Below are 18,177 nucleotides of genomic sequence, written 5' to 3'. Positions count from 1 at the left end.
TAAGAGGCCTTTAGGGTTTTTTAAAAAACAGATGTAACAATAGAATGGGAGTGGCCCATTCGCGCTGATCAGGCTCTCTAGTTTTTCTTAGCTGTAGCAGTAGAAGCTATTTGGATCCCAGAAGGATTATGCACTTCAGTAAATGATTCCTAACTGATTTTCTCTGAATTCTCTCTTGATGCTGCTCCCTCCTGGATTGGGAAACTGCATGTAAGAATCTGTGTCTGATTTGCCAAGGCATGTGTTTATGGGATGCTACCATTTTGGAACAGTTAATTAATAATAGGTACTGTATATATTACGCTGTTAAGTTTTCCACTCGTAAGTTATTCTAAATTCCTCTTCTTCTTGTTTGTGTTTTAACTATAGTTTTTAAATAAATTGTGCTTTGCTTAATGAACAAGCAATTTGGAACATCTACCTTTAAAATAAGAAAACATTAGGGTCTAGTCTACTTCCTTAAACTATTGTGAGGGGGTGTGGTCTGGTCAATTACATTGTCTTCAGGCACCCAAATTCTGTCAACAGCCATTTAATGCAGGCTTTTGGTCAGTTCAGCTATTTGTTCAAAGCTGATAAGATCATCTCTTGCACATGCAAAGTAGGAATGCTCCTTCAGACATACTTGATAGGCTTCAACTTCCCTGTTCCAGTCTCTAATCCCAGATTTCTTTTAAACTGCCTAATCCTAAAGACCCTGTGTAAATCCACTCTCCACACTTTCTCAAATACCAAAATTAGTTCATGAAAGCACAATATTCTAGTGCCCAGAAGATACTTTCTGCACAAAACGAGCAAGGAGTGTACCAGAGGAATGTTAATTTAGCTCAAAGGTTTAAAATAACTTGGACACAATTTCTAAAGCAGCAGGTGAGTTTCTAACACATCTTGCCACTGGCTTGTTCAGATCCATCTGGATTGAGGCTATGGGTTTTGTAAATATTACTGTATATTTTAACAGATATCATATGCACAACTGCAATTTAGTGAAATTAGGGAATATTATAATGTGGCAAGTAACATAATTGCCAGTAATATTTACTGAACATAAGCCACAACAAATAATATTTCAGATACCTGAGATAATGATTTGCATAAAAGCCATGTAACCATATTCATCTTCTCCTTCTACAATTTTTGCCCCTCCACGAGGATCTGTTAGGTAGACATAAAAAAACTCTTGTCCCTCTGGTTCATTATCATCGAAGATCCTGATGGGTACACTGATCTCCCTTTGCTCATCCCATAAAGTAACATTCAAGGTTTCATCTTCAAAATCTGCTCCTTCTCTGGCCCAGGAAAAAGTGGAGTTTTGTTGGATGTTTTGGAAAGGACTTTCATGCAAACCGTCTGCAGCCTTTTTTTCTCCAAAAGTTATAACATTTACACTGATGATCCCAGTAAATCCCAGTGTCCTTTGAATGTTAAGGAGCACTACACGCACCGTAGCATTCTCAGAGTCCTCTACAGTGTGTATCACCGTGGGTCCAATACTTAGAACTCCATTAGTGGCATCATTGGCAATAATGGTTATAGATGACACACTAAAACCTAGATTCAAGTGAGTGTTTAACGCTGTTTTATTTGGCCCAAAACCCAGAACTTCAATGCTGGATAAATTTAGGTAGAAAACTTCATCCATTTCTGGAATATTATCATTGATGATAAACAATTTAATGAAAGCTTCAATCTGATGTGAAGTAAAGATGAGTTCTCCATTTTGGATGTGCTCATAATCTTCAGTAGGTTTGGCACTTCCTGCGGTTGTGTAATATGTCAGTTTTGTTTTATTGCCTTGGAAGCCGAACAATCTCTGGATACGTAAAGTAATTATGCCTGCATCTTCTTCTACACGGACCTGCCTCGAACTGGAGGCAAGTTGGAAGACTCCAAGTGGCTCAATTTCAGCTACAGTGAATCCTGACCTATAAAAACATTAAACAACAATAAGTATTGTTCACCCTTTGTATGTGCATACATAAGAACATAGATAGTAATTACAATATGTAATGAGGCAGGAATAGGAAGTCAACTGGACTGTTGGCCATTATTTCAAAGGGAACATAGTATCAGGTTAGGTAGAACTGCTAAAACCTATACAAGGCACCAGTCAGACCACAGCTGAAAATGATGATCAGTTTTGGTCCCCTCATCTAAGCAAAGATATACCGGCATCGGAGACGGTCCAGGCAAGGATTGATCCTAGGATTGAGAGATTTTCTTATGAGAAGAAATGAATAAGATGGTCCTGTAATCATTGGCGTTTTGAAGAATGAGAGAAGACCTAATCAAAACATATCAGATATTTATAGAGCTTGACAGAGAAGATGTGGAAATGTTGCGTCCCCTTTTTGAGACAGCTGAGGGCAAGAAGGCATAACACTTAGAGTAAGGGGTCATCTATTTAAGACTAACATGATTTTTTTTTCGCAGAGGGTGGGGAATCTGTGGTATTCTATTAAATATGGCTGTAGAGACTGAGTTGTTAAGTATATTCAAGGCTGAGATGAATGTTTAATCGGGTAGAGAAACAGGAATTATATAGAAAAGGGAGGAAAATCATGTCAACAATTAATGTGGATATGATTTGGAGATGCCGGTGTTGGACTGGGATGTACAAAGTTAAAAATCACACAACACCAGGTTATAGTTCAACAGGTTTAATTGGAAGCACACTAGTTTTCGGAGTGCCACTCCTTCTTCAGGTGATGAAGGTATTGAAGCAGCAACACTCTGAAAACTATTGTGCTTCCAATTAAACCTGTTGGACTATAATCTGGTGTTGTGTGATTATTAACATTGAATGTGAAGCAGACTTAATGGGCAAGATATGGATGAATTCAAAATAGCAGTTCTTTGGCATTAAAGTCTCACCTGAAAGACCATAAAATTTCTAAAACAAGGGAATCCTTGGTAATAGTAGATGGTAATTTAGCTCAATAATGTTTAGCAACAGACCCCACTTTGTAACCTCCCACACAAACTGGAATGAGAAGAAAATATTGATAATGCGTTGCTGAGAAAGGTGTGAAAAGTAAAAAAAAACAAAGTGATTTCACGAGGGAGGTCACCTTGGATTCCTGCTTACAGCTTTCAAGAGTGAAAGCCAGATGACAAATCAGCAACGTTGTTCGAGACACAAGTTAACCAGAAAAAAGTAATCAAAATAAAACTTTCAGATTTTGCAAGTCCAGCACCCTGACTGTACAAAATCCAAAACAGGCTTTAAAACAATATGAGGAATGCAAAGCAAAATTTTAAACAAAGAAATGCAAAAAAAAAGGCTGAGAAAAATGTTTTGAGAATAGTGAAAAGAAGCAAATTAGCTAGCAATAAAAAAACTAATTTGCATACAACTTAGGACACTCAAAAACCTAAGCAAACTGGACTTTAAACATTAATGTTCACATTCAGTTGGTTTTACTATGGCTTGCATCTTATAATGTTGCCAAGACGTGGTGAAATGTTACAAATGGAGTCAGAGTAGGAGGGGTGGAGGTAGCAGTTTCTACAAAACTGAAGTTATACAGGGCTTTGGTGAGAAGTTACCTCAATATTTTGTGCAGTTTTGGTCTCTCTACAAACATACATATGTACGAATATAGAATCAGACTAGGTCACTTGGCCCTTCGAACCTGCTCTACCATGTAATAAGATCATGGCTGATCTGATTTTAACCTTAACTCTACATTCCTGCGTATCCCTGATAATCTTTCATCCTCTTTGTAATCAAGAACTAGTCTAAGAAAGGATATTCTTGCTATAGAGCGAGTGCAGAGCAAGTTCACTTGACTGATACTGAAGATGGCCCAACTTCCCTATGAGAACAGAATTGTTCGACTGGATGTGTAGTCATTGGAGATTAGATGAATAAGCTACGATTGAAACATAAATTTCTCATAGAGCTGAACAGATGAGAAGCAGGGATGATGTCTAGAACAAAGGACACAGTTTCAGGATACAGCATACAGCAGTTAAAACTGAGATGAGGAAAACCTTCTTTACTCAAAAGGTAGTGAATCTGTTAATTCTCTACCACAGTTGGCTGCAGAAGCTGAGTCACAGAATGTATTCAAAAGTTAGATAATACTTTTAATGTATTCAAGGTATATGAGGAGAAAGCGGGAGTATGGCATTGAATAAGAGAATTAGCCATGATCATATGGCATGGTGGAGCAGTCTCAAACTGCTGGATGGCCTACTCCTCCACAAGTTTCTTTACCAAGACTGACAGGAACTGAGATATGAGTATTGGCTAAATCCTTGAATGAAAAGTACTGCATAACTTCTCAAGGAGTGTTCAAGTTTTGAAGCAATATGTGCCTGAAATTGGTGCCACACATGTGGAGTGGACTGCCCAGGTGAGTGAGATGTATCTTTCTTGCATCTGGTATTTCTCAGAGGTATGGCTCATATCAGTTGCAGTTTATCTATCAATTTATGTTTAATTTACTTTGATTCTAGTTCATGGTAATGTTTAAGTTACAAAATATGAAGATTTATTTGGCAATTTTTAGAATTTGTTGGCCACAGTCAGTTTAATTCTTTTGGTTTGAGAGTCCCTAAGCAGATTGTAACACTATGAAGCAAATAAATTTCACAGTATACCAAAGAGCATTGCTCATTAGGCTTATAGTCAACAATTGTCTGGAGTTCCTAAGTAGCGACAAGCAATAGCTAAAAAAAATTCATCAAGAATGCTGTGGACAAGTATAATTACAGGTAATGAAAAATTTCGATGCAATTGGTTGACTTTACCTTAGTTCAGCTTTACCAGAAGATTGACTATGCACTGCAGTCAGATGTACTGCGAAGGATTCTACTCCCGTAAAGTTGGTAGTGGGTACAGTAAGAAACACTCGCTTGCTTTTTTCACGATGAGAAAGGACAACAGAACCTTATGTAAAATAAAAGTTAACTCAAAACAATGTTATGAAAAGGATAGACAAAATAATGATGTAACATATGGATCAACTATTACCAGTTTCCATGTATAAATCAATAATGTTAAAGAATTAGTGATTGTTTCTAAGACTGAAATCAGGATAGAAACACTAAGATTCCAGTAAATACAGCAGCTCATGCAACTGACAGTTTGAGTCAGAAAACGATCACCAATACTTCTGTCTTTAATTCATGTCGACTTTGAGTGAAGGATTGCTGCATTTAACCCATTAGCCTTGATATTTTACCATAGGGACTTCAGCTGTTATCAATCACACTCATTTTACAGTTCCTTTGTTGACCTAATTTTCAGTTCATGAAAGGAGGGTAATCCTATGAATTTTACAGAAATTTAAGAGACATTTTGAAACACTTATAGTGTAAATATTGAACCTTCTTGTACAAATGCATGCAAAGCAATTTCAGGAATCAAAGGCCTGAGGCCCAAGCATGTCTGTGGAATGTCAAAACATAATTCCTCTGCAAACGCAATAGGCCAAATGGCTTTCTCATGCACTGCAACAATTCTGGCACTCTAATCCCAGACCAGCATGCCCATCTAAAAAAAATTTACAGGAATCTGTTTCACCAAATGTATAGTTCAAAACTCAAAACCTCCATATTAAAGATGTTAATGTTGGTCTAGACAACTGAAGGCTACTTAAAAATTCTGAGATCAGCTATGGAGCAAGCTCGGTTCATCTGTCCAGAGAGCATCCCTAATAATTTCACAATTTTAAGTTCACACTTTTGACATAGTCAGAAGTCACACAGCACCAGGTTAAAGTCCGATAGGTTCATTTTAAAATCACAAGCTTTCGGAGAAGCTCCTTCACTAGGTGCACTGCTCCTTCACCTATGAAGGAGTAGTGCTCTGAAAGCTTATGATTCCAAATAAACCTGTTGGACTTTAACCTGGTGTTGTGCGACTTCTGACTTTGTCCACCCCAATTTAACACTGACATCGCCACAACATGATTTTTGACACAGATCAGCCAGTTTCTTTTAAATGGGACAAATCATTTAATTTTTCCATGTTATTGATTCTGTGGATCTCTTTCAAAATGAGAAGCATGATTATTTGACAACACATGAGAGAATTCTAAATGATCAGGAGGATGTAGGCATGGATATGGGCATGGTGAAAAATCCCCAGGATGCAGTGTGGATTCAACATTAACCGATCTAGTTGTGGATTTAACCTGGGCAGGTTTGTAGACGAGCATGGGATACCCATGCAGTGGTCAAGAAACTGATTAAAATATTCAAATTAGGAATTAATTTTGATGCGAACACCGCATTTTGTCATTAACAGCCAGCACATTGGTTCTCCAGACTCCCTACATGAGATGAGTGCTCAATGGAAAATTGGTTAGTTTAGTAGAGTGTAACAGCTTCTGGCTAGCACAGTGTAAAACATGTGTTGATAGGATTAGTTCTGTCAGCTTAAAATCACTGCTCTGAGAATCAATAGCAAAGTCCTGTTATTAAAAGTGCCCCAGAGAATACTCGCCAACATTTCAAGTTCCTTGCTGTCAGCCTTCTCTGCTACAAAGGGGGTCCTGTATGCAGCAGTGGCCTGGACCTCTGAGGAGTAGCCACTGGATCTGTCACAGCCACGGTAGCAGGCCTAGAGTACTCATGCCACCAGCAAAAGCTGCCTTCTTCATAGCTGCGTGATATTCCACAGGGCAGAGGGCTCCAGCTCAAAGCTCTCAATCTGGTGTGGTATGATGGTTTAGTGTTTAGCATTGCTGCCTCACAGCGCCAAGGACTCAGGTTCAATTCCACCCTTAGATGAATTTGTGGAGTTTGCACATTCTCCCCATGTCTGCATGGGTTTCCTCCAGGTTCTCTGTTTTCCTCCCATACTCCAAAAACTCCTTTAGAAGGATGAGGTGGGATCTAATTGAAATATACAGAATACTTAATGGCCTGGACAGATTGGATGTTAGGAAAATGTTTCCATTGGTAGGAGAGACTAGGACCTGAGGGCATAGCCTTCGGGTAAAGGGAAGACCTTTTAGAACAGGGATAAGGAAAAATGTCTTCAGTCAGAGAGTGATGGGTGTATGGAACTCACTGCCACAGAAGGCTGTGGAGGCCAGGTCATTAAGTATATTTAAGGCTGAGTTAGATATGTTCATGAATATCAAGGGGATCAAGGGTTATGGGGAGAAATCAGGAGAATGGGATTGAGAAACATATCAGCCATGATTGAATGGTGGAGCAGACTTGATGGGCTGAATGGCTGAATTTCTGTTCCTATATCTTATGTGCAGGTGAGGTGGATTGGCTGTGGAAAATGCAGGGAACGGGTGAGATGCTGTTTGGATGGTTGGCATGGACTCGTTGGGCCAAGTGGCCTGCTTCCATACAGTAGAGATTCAATGATTGACACAAGGTGTACAGGCAAGATGATCGAGCAACAGTGCCTCAGGAGGCTCAGCCTCTTACGGCAGTTTGTTTCAGACATCTGCAGCCTCCTTGAAACTCAGTGATCAACATGGTTTCCAATCCCTCAATTTCTTTACCTCTGGATCCTTCCAACATCTACTAGAGATATCTTCTGAATGTCCTGGTGTCCTGCCATATATCACCCAGGTCAGCGACATCTTGTTTACCAAGGCCATGAGCACGGCAACTTTAACACAGATGAGATTACTCAAACTCAGTGGGGTGAATGATTGTACGATGTAACAATCAAGGTGCCTTCAGATCAGCCAGGAGACTTCACAAATTGCAAGAACTTCCATGCCCTAAATGTTGTGCTAGTTTATTAGCACTGTAAGGTCTTCATGCATGTCTGCACCAGATCACCAGAAGGTTTCACGACTTCTTCAATTGCATTTCCAACAGGTTTCCAAGCCACTTCACAGCCCCAGCATTTGACTCATGGGAGGCAAAGGCTCTCCAAGAAAGATCTCATTGTTAAATCCTGTGAGGGATCTTTTTCCACTAAGTCAAAGGAGAAATAATTCCATATCACCACCAGTGCAAGTTTTTGAGCTGCTCAAAGTATAATTCAGATCTGGAGGGACCCTTGCATGCATGTCAGTTAAAGGATTCCACTTCATGTTTTTTGTATTAATTTACAGTTATACAACTACAGGTTCCATCTGTGGCTGTTCATAAGGGTTCAAATGAATCACCAGTTCATGCCAAGAAATTCCATAAAAATAAACACAATTAATATACAATTAAGTTTTCAATATGCAGCATTCAGCTGGTGTGTGCACATTTGAGAGTTCTTTTGGAAAGTCTACACACCTCACCTCCTCACTAAACTAATGATCTAACATACCTATCACATTCCTCCAGTCAGTCAGCCAGCCAATTAGTATATTCTAACCTCTTCCTCCTCAAACAGTGATCACTTACCAGAGGACTACTGTACTGACCAACTGGGAATGCAACACAATACAGACCATGAGAATAAGGAATTTATTCAGCAAAATAATCATTATAAACATCTAAGTGAGTGTCCCTATACACCCATGATATTTTTGCTCAATTGTTTAGCATAAGTAACAAAATGATGGAATCAACTGAGCTGGAAGCAGACTGCATATTTTCTTGCTCTTGGACAGCAGTATCTATGGTGGATGTCATCTAGGTTATGGACTCCATGGGGGCCCTTTTGAAAACAGCCCTGACCTGTGCAGGGGAAGTGCAATGAAGGAATGAGAAGTGGGTAGCCTTGGAAAGACTCGCTCTTTTTCCAATTCCCCTCCAACGCTCACTTGCACTCCCCTGTTGGCAAAAGCTGCAGACACTTGGCTACACATCAATGAAGCACTGATCTACCAAGGTCAGATTTTTGCTCCATCTTGTGTAAAGAACAGATATGCAGACCATTGACCTGATTTTGTCTGCACTCAGTGGTCTGCCATGTGTGATGTTCCATGCAAGTGATTACTCTTTCTACAGAGCTGGATATCAGAGCAAATGCCTGTGGTCATAGCAAGAATAATAGAGATGGACTCCTCCAATCTCTCCCCAAGGGTGTGGATTGCCTCTTGAATGCACACATATTGCATGCTACAATTCCAGAAGTTCCTTTATCATACATGTTCGCTGAGATTCAATTGCTATGTCCATCTGTACAGAGTTTGGGCGTTCTGCACAGTCTGGAGGAAGTTCTCCAGAAATGACTCTTCACCAGCATCAGCTCTTGCTCAGATGTGATAGGAATAACATCATTTGAAAGCTGAGTTGTTTCTAATACAGGGCCTACTGAGGTATGTATCTGCACATGTGCAGTGTATGAATGAGACATGTGAGAATCCATTCTCAGAATATTTGCTCTCCCCTGAGCTTTCCTAAGACTACTCCCTGATTATTTCCTTCATTACTCAGGAGGTCCTATGGGAGATCAAAGATGTGAGTTAGTGCTGAAGATTATAAACTCAGGATTGTTCATATTGTGATGGTTCAGCGTGCCATGATATCAATGCAGTGTAAGCAACTGGTCAGTGTTAAGTGACAGTTATTGTGGGCCACACACCGATTTTGCATCAATGATGTATGTGTGTGCGCACCAACCTGACAAGCTCCAGGATCTCCTCCTCCAATGAAGACAGATGGTGACAGTGGAAAATTCATCCTGATTCCATGCTACTCCCTGGATTGATGACCTCTCTAAGGCAGGGAGTTATGGAAATATTAAGACTTGCATTCAAATAGTGCTTGTTACAACACGTCTACAGCTAATGAAGTGTTTTCAAAGTGTCATCACCATTGTAATATGGGAAACAACTGAGAAATGAAATGGATGAAGAGAATGAAATGATAACAGTTAAAGAGGGTGACAGTAAGAGATAAGTGTAAGAAGGCAATAAGGCATGTCTAAATAGTATCCTCAGAGATGGAGATTTGATGGTGACTGGGGAGAAACAAGCCTGTGGAAAAGGGAGGAAGGTAGTGCAGGAGAACACAAGGGAAATCAGACGGAGATGGACACCACTTGAAAGTAGTAAGACATTGCTGAACCAAACTAGGTTATTAAACTTTTTCCTGTATATCCAATTCCTGAACTGCGCACTGCTCTTTCCAACCACACTGGCATTGTCATGCTTCCCTCTTCATTCCATACTCAGTGAAAATGACTGCACTCCTGTCTCACAGCACATCCTCCATCATATCCTCCAGGACAAGGTCTCAAATCCAGGGTCGACAGCTTTCTGAGATCCTCCATTCATTGTCCACCTTTCCGAATGTTACACAGGCAGGACTTCCTGCAAACAGTCATACCCTTGCCAAGATCTGTTTTTAAATAGAGTCCTCACTGGCATACTGCATACTTAATCCTGCCCTCTCTTGACAGTTCAGCAAACACTCTCCATAGCTCAGGAGAGATATTATTGCCAGAGAGGGAGTGCAACAAAAGTTCCCCAGATTTGTTCTTGAAATGGAAGGGCCATCATTTGAAGAGAGATTGGTTCAAGTGGGCTGCATTCTTTACAGTTTCCAAGAATGAAAGATGACCTTGTTGAAAACTATAAAATTCTTTAAAAAAGGACAGAGTAGATGCAGGTAAGATGTATTCCCTGGCTGGAGAGTCGGAAATCAAGGGGCACAATTTAAACGTAAGGGGGATGCCACTGAGGACTGAGATGAGAAGAATTTTTTTTCTCATAGGGTTATTGATCTTGGGAATTCTCTACCCCAGAGAGCCGTGAAAGCTTAGCCTTTGAGTACATTTAAAGTAGAGGTTAATAGATTTCTGATGATCAATTGTGTGAAGCGTAGGTTTGGGAGAAGTGTAGGTTAAAGCTATTGAAGTGCTCGATCAGTCATGACTGTATTCAATGGTGGTGCAGACAACAGGCTGAATGGCCAACTCCTGTGATTATGTTCCCGTGTTCCTACACACAGCTTCAGTTTCTGAGCCACTACAGGTACCAGGCCTTAAACTCTGAAATTTCTGCTCCATGAGTCAGAAGTGTGAGAAGGGTAAAGTCATGCTCTGTTCACTAGTCACACATCTCTCAGTTAAACACAATGAACTTTTATCAATGGCACTTACCAAATGCAGGTTTGATATGACCAGGTGTGAATCCAGCAGGAGTCATCCCATGAGGATAGCCACTGTTCCACTCAACAACCACAATTCCATAGACACCATTCCGTGACACGGTGGCACTACAGGCACCAGTAGGAACATCTGATACTTCAAGAACCAAAGATTCAAAGCCAACCTAAAAAGAGTAATAACATTCAACAAACATGGTAACTTTTGACAACTGCAAAACTACTAAGATTTTAAGGAATTAAATACAAACAACATCAAAAGGGGATGTCAATTACTTACAATTGCATTCTGAACAGAAAAATAAAAGGTACTCTTTTGTTATCGTAGGTAAAAGTTTTTGCTATTTGAGTTCACTTTCAATTCACAAATCAATTGAAAGTCCCACTGCAGAGTGTGATATGCCAGAGTTAAATTATACAGTAGATGATAGTGTGGCCACTTGTGTAGTTCTTGAACGGATAATCTAGTTCTTCAGTAAGAGCTCCAGAAATCTTTAAATAAAAACCCAGACTTTCATCCCAATAAATTGCAAGTCTAGCTTTAATTGTTTTTAAATGTAGAATTACCAAAGTTTCCAATGAATTTTCAGTATTAAAACCATAAATGCAACCTTTAGGATATTCTACCCTCTCAATCCCATCCTATCAATCACAGTTAAGATTACATCTGATCACTTCCTTGAGTCACACATCACCCACATCCCCTTTCACATCCCACAATAAATCCTTCTGTTTCTGTCCCTTGAAAAACCACTCCCCCAGTTCATTTACAACTGCATTTTCAAAATCCCAACTGTCTAGCATGAGCTCCTTCAATAACCATATTATTTCTGTCGCTACTGATTTATTAAATCTCATATTCATCCCACGTTTCATGACCAGTTATAGAAACAACAGTATTCTCTTACCCTAGCTGTTCACCTGGTCTGGCTCACATCTCCATCCCTTTTAGTCCAATGGATGTAGAATTAAATGGACATAGTAGACAAGTGGTTTAATCAGCCACTGCCAAATCTGGCTGAACTCCAAGATCAATGTCACATCTTGCTCTCAGTTGCTACAGCTGCTTTTCACTGTACCACGGAGCCATAGAGATTTACAGCATGGAAACAGACCCATCAGTCCACTCGTCCATGCTCTACATTATTCTAGTCCCATTTGCCAGAATTTGGCTCATAGCCCTCTAAACCCTTCCTATTCACTTACCCATCCAGATACCTTTTAAATGTTGTAATTCTCTCAGGCTCCCTCTGGCAGCTCATTCTGTAAATGCACCACATTCTGCATTAACAAGTTACCCCTTAGATCCCTTTTAAATCTTTCCCCTCTGACCTTAAACCTATATCCTCTAGCTTTGGACTCTCCTACGCTTGGAAAAAGGCCTTGACTTTTCATCCTATCCATGCCCCTCATGATTTTATAAACTTCTGTAAGGTCACCCCTCAGTGTCTGTTGCTCCAGGGAAAACAGCCTCTGCCTATTCAGTCTCTTCCTGTGGCTCAAATCCTCCAACCCTGGCAACATCCTTGCAAGTCCTTTCTGTATGCTCTCAGGTTTCACAACATCTTTCCTGGGGGAAAGCAGAGGGACCAGCAATATTCCAAAAGTGGTCCAACCAACATCCTCTACAGCCGCATCATGACGTTCCAACTCCTATACTCAACGCACTGATCAATAGAGACAAGTGCAGCCTGTTTACCTGTGACTCCACTTTCAGCGAATTATGAACCTGCACCCCAAGGTCTCTTTGTTCGTCAACACACGTATAAGTCCCGCCCTGATTTGCAATACCAAAATGCAGCACCTCACATTTATCAAAATTAAATTCCATGTGCCACTCCTCAGCCCATATGGTCCCATATACATTAAGGTAACCTTCTTCACTGTCCACTAATTTTGTATCATCTTGCTAAATCAAATATTACATCCACCTTCTTCTGTCTAATGCAACCTTATTCTTAATCCCCTCTACCCTCACCTCCCAATAAGAAAAGTGTGAAGATCTTATCAACATATTTGTAAAATCAAGGTTACTTCATCAGCTGACTCGGCCATGCTCTCCCTTCCACTACTCCATGAGGCAAACTTCCATTCTGCTCCACTTCCCCAGCCTTGAATTCACAACTTAGTTTCACTGGTTATGTTCCCACCTGATGTTATTACTGTGCAAGTCAGATTCCAGACTGAAATCTGGATTGATAAATCATATTTGGTTTTGTTTTGGTTTTAATGAGATTGCTGCCTCACTGAAACTTATGTTCTTGATTTTGTAGATTTGATTTTAACAATACAACAGATTATCTCATAACAGAAATGAAGGTAAAATAAATCCATCCAAACTATTTATACATTTGATCAATTTAGAGGTTTTGAAGCACACATTATGAGATCTAATACCATTACAGAGAAACCTCTATTATCCAGCATTTGATTAACCGAACTTCAGACCATCTGAACAAGATTGCAAGGTCCTGATATGTGGCTAACTATGTTATTCGCTCCCCTCACCCCCCCCCCCCCCCCCCACCCCCCGTGTCCTTCAGATAATCGAGGTTCCTCTGTAATCCCAAAAATATGAATTCACAGCTGCAAAAACCATCACTTCTACTGTACTCACACCAGAGAAGAGTCCCTTTCTCTAATACGTTGATAAATTTAACTTAAGTGTGATTTCAACTCCCAGCTTAGGAAGTCTGTTGGCCTTTCAGTTTCAAATAATCTTGTCAGGGTTTCATTTAAACAATTCTGGCCTGAATTTTATGCTAAATTTCTTACTATAAGGTACCATTTTCCTGCTGTACTGCTTCAAACTGAAACTAAAGTTTAAAAAAAACTTTATTTTCAAGCTATAGATGTTTTTCCTTAGCTTAAAAAAATCCAAAATTGTTTGACAGAAACCTTCATACCCAATCCACTCCATCAAGCTGTTTCAAAATAAATCACGACTACAGAAATACCTACACATTAATCATTAACTCTTTAGAAAGAAAAACCCATGTCATTAATTTACATCCAATTTAAAATAAATTATATTATGTATGTGTATAAATCTCAGTCTACATCATACATTCCTGTCTCACTCCATGCCTACTCTGAGCTGTTTTACTACAAAATGACGTCCTGCTTCTTCATTCAATTCCAACAAAACTTCTCAATTTCTCCTCTTGGTACAATGTTAGCTGATATTGCAAATGGTTGTCCACACCCAAATCCCTCCGATCAGGTTTCTGCTCCCACCACTGCACCAATCCGTTTCTTAGCAAATCACAGATAGCATGCAAGTTGACTGCAAAAAAGATAAACTTTTCTTCCTTTCTATTGAGCTCCTACAGCCTTTGATACGACTGGCCATCCCATCCTCATTTAATGTCTTTCCATTTTATCTGTCAGGTTGGACTGCCCTTGCCTTGTTCAATTTTTATGTATTATATTACAGTCAGAGAATGTCTTGCAATGGCTTTTCTTTTTGCTCCAACTGCATTACCACTTTTATAAAAAGTTGCCGTTCAGTTAGATCTGAAGACACAACATTATTTTCATATGTCAGTTGATAACACCCATCTCTGCCTCACCATTACTTCTCTCAACTACTCCGCTGTTTTTAAATTATCACAGTTTCTCTGGTGTCTTGTAGAAAACCAGTACACATTTTATCTAGTTAAATGTTGGAAAGATTGAAACTATTTTTTACTGCCCTAACTCTAAGCTCCATCCCAAAGCATCCACTGCATCCCTCTCCCTGGCAACACGGAGATTTAACTGATCCACTTGAAGCCATATCGGATTTGGAGATGAGCTTCTAATCTCATGCCATCTGTGAGATTGGCTGTTAACATCTTAGTCATAGAGTCATAGAGATGTACAACATAGAAACAGACCCTTCAGTCCAACCTGTCCATGCTGATCAGATATCCCAACCCAATATAGTCCCACCTACCAGCACCCCGCCCATATCCCTCCAAACCCTTCTATTCATATACCCATCCAAATGCCTCTTAAGTGCTGCAATTATACTAGCCTCCAGCACTTACTCTGGCAGCTTATTCCATACCCGTATCACCCTCTGCGTGAAAAAGTTGCCCGTAGATCTCTTTTATATCTTTCCCCTAAACCTATGCTCTCTAGTTCTGGACTCCCCGACCCCAGGGAAAAGACTTTGTCTATTTATCCTATCCATGCCCCTCAATTTTGTAAACCTCTATAAGGTCACCTCTCAGCCTCCACTGCTCCACGGAAAACAGCCCCAGCCTGTTCAGCCTCTCCCTATTGCTCAAATCCTCTAATCCTGGCAATCTCCTTGTAAATCTTTTCTGAATCCTTTCAAGTTTCACAGCTCAACTCCTGCCTAAAAACTCATTACTTCTAGACTTAACGGTTGCATTGAACTTCTGCTGGTCACCCACAGTTATTAAGACTTAATCTGTAAATGTAGTGAGGAATCCTGTTCTTGTAAATCTGCATTCAAAATGGGTTAGTTACAGATGAATGAAGGTTATAAATAACTGAATGATTTGGTTAAAAATTGAATTCTCTAAACAAACTTCAAGACAATATCTTCATTTACTTAGAACAGAATATTATCCGTTCTACATACATAAGGTATTCCAAAGCTCTGCTGTTCAGTTTTTAAACTGGCAACAGTTTATGTTTCCTTTGTGCTTGTTAATCTACACTGATTTTCAAATCTTTCAATAACCTCATTCCTCCCTATCTCCTCCAGACCTACAACCCTCCAAGATATCTGTGATCGTCTAATTTCAGCCCCAGTTCAATTTCTTTTACTATCTTCCTCTTATTTATTTATTCATTCATTCTATTTCTGGCTACTGTGCCTTCAATCAAATACAGTCTACATTAATTGTACGCTAATTGTGGTTAACTATGTCCAACTGGAAGGCAATGATTATCTGGTTACTTCTGCATGTATACAGTGGTGTGTGGTTGAGGTCAGAGGCTTTTAATTGCAATGTTTCACTCTGGATAAATGTATGCTGAACAAAATTGAATCTGGTTTCATCCTTCACCAACTGACAATCAGGAGCAAAAGATCCCAAACTCTGAAACACCCTTTTTTAAAACACTCCTTAAAAGCTAACTTTTTGACCAAGTCATATAACCTAGTCGACAGTATTTAACCCCAGTGATAGAGCTCTCACCTACTGGCTGGAGCGCTGATGAGATATCAATATGGCCTCCTTTGAGGAGACCTGCTATTATTAAGTGCCTCTCAGGTCCACAGAATTAAAGATCCTGGGGACTGGTTGGGAAGAAGGTGGGGGGGGGTATTGCCAATCTCACAACCGAAGATTTGATGGCCAAAGATTGACACACATTCTCCACAGGCAGCACTAGTCACTCCTATGGGTAGGCTTCTGGTCACCAAGGGCATGGAGAGGTTGGGAGTGCCGAGATCACAGGAATACAGGGAGTGAGATGGCAATAAGGGCAGTGAGGTAGCTTCCAGCTGGACCTCTGACTTTTTCTGAATGCTTTCATATGTTCATCTTGTCTTTCATAGAGTTAACCTTTAAGGACTCTATGCACTATACAACTGATAGCTATCTGCCAGTTAGCCTATAGATCTTTAAGCTGTAATATAGAAATCAGCTCATTGCCAAAATATCTGTTCCTTTTTTTAAAATAAATGTCAGCTTCATAACTTATGGCTAATAAACCAACCCAGGGAGTTAATCATCCCCTGATGAGTAATTATATATTAGACTATCATTAACATGATGAGGCAAGATCTCTTAATCAGGCCTTTGGACAAGAGACATCCCAGAAGTCCACATGCAAACATGAAAGGTTTTACAATCCTAGTGCCTCGGTACTGAATTTCCCAGCCATTCCAGGCTGAATACCAATAGCATTGGTACAAGGATTACTCAAGAGTCTCAACTGCCATGTGACAAAAAGTCTGACTCTAAATCCTCCATCCCAGAATTAACTGGGTCACAGGCAGGTGGGCAACAGGCTGCCCAGGCAATATACTCCTGCCCAATTAAATACCACCACACTTCCAAAATCATTACTGGGAAAGCATTAAATTCTGCCTGGTATCTCCTCACATGGTTCTGCATTGTAAATTGTTTTATGGTGCTCCTCTGAAATGCCTGACAACATTTCATGAGAAATGCTTCATGGTAGAGGATGTACATATTGCTAAGAGGAGATATAAGTCAAAGCTTTTTGTCTTGCACTCATCAGGAGAAAGACATAAGAAGTCTGATTTGGAAAAGGAACATCAATTTATAAAATATAAGAAGGGTGGTACTGATTGACTGGGCCATCATTGGCAAGGAAATGAAGCAGGAATAGTTCCCTGTTATGCAATGGTCAGTGGGAGTACAGCAGAAATTGACAGTCTCTATGACACCTCTGCCATCAAAAAAAAATCTTTGTATAAATTTCTTTTGCTGACATGATCAGAGCCCTGTGTGTTAATATATGTACCTTCAAGCACTTGTAGCACCTCACACAGCAAGCCTGACTGATAATCTTAACCAGGTTTACAATGCAAATCTTAGCACAGTATGAATTTTAGTAAATATTGTCCAATAACAAATGGACATGGTGTCTTAAAACTTGCAAGGACAGATTGGTTGAGCTTGTGAATTGCTTTGCGAATAGTCAACTGTTGTCTGATACAGTTGTTAGACAGACAGTCAGATTCTGATTGGCCAAAGTGTTATCATGGGAGTCCAGCAATAATAGGCAGAGTGCATGACCCTTTTCCTAAAGAAAATGTTGCAATGTATGAATGATTCCTTTCTCATACACAAATCAAGGTCATGGGTGTTAATATGGGGAGTCTTGAGTACATGCAAATGCATTACACAGCAAGCCTAACTGACTATCTTAAATTGGTTTCCAGTATAAATCTTAGCACAGTCTAGATGCTTTAGTAAATGTTATCCAATAGTAGGATTACATCTAATATTGAACATTGTGATCTGTGGCTTACATGCACTAGCGGGTTGAACATAATCAGTATACTAACCACTGCAAAGTTCAAGAAGACATGCTGTTTGTTACGGTCTGCCAGTTGTTGGGATGTACAGCCTACATACCTGGCATCTCACTGGCACTGAATGTTGTATAACATGGCCAAGAATTTCTGATTTTCCTCTCTGTGTGTGTGGCGGGTGGGGGGGAGGTCTACCCATGTTTTGCGCTCATGACATGTTAATAAAATTCAGT

General features: G+C 39.9%; 1 protein-coding gene across 2 annotated transcripts in view; it reads right to left on the bottom strand.

Annotated features, from left to right (window-relative positions):
* Positions 1-18,177, bottom strand: part of adgrv1 (adhesion G protein-coupled receptor V1) — a 563,049-nt gene that overhangs the window by 256,191 nt on the left and 288,681 nt on the right. For both annotated transcript variants that reach the window (XM_072582867.1, XM_072582868.1), the window contains 3 exons: positions 10,973-11,144; positions 4,759-4,897; positions 1,078-1,925 (listed from right to left, as the gene is read on the bottom strand). In XM_072582867.1, the coding sequence (XP_072438968.1) occupies positions 1,078-1,925; positions 4,759-4,897; positions 10,973-11,144 (1,159 nt within the window). The remainder of the gene's footprint in view (positions 1-1,077; positions 1,926-4,758; positions 4,898-10,972; positions 11,145-18,177) is intronic.

This window comes from Chiloscyllium punctatum, chromosome 2, assembly GCF_047496795.1.
Source record: "Chiloscyllium punctatum isolate Juve2018m chromosome 2, sChiPun1.3, whole genome shotgun sequence".
Taxonomy (NCBI): Eukaryota; Metazoa; Chordata; class Chondrichthyes; order Orectolobiformes; family Hemiscylliidae; genus Chiloscyllium; species Chiloscyllium punctatum.
This window is presented reverse-complemented; position numbering and strand designations above follow the sequence as displayed.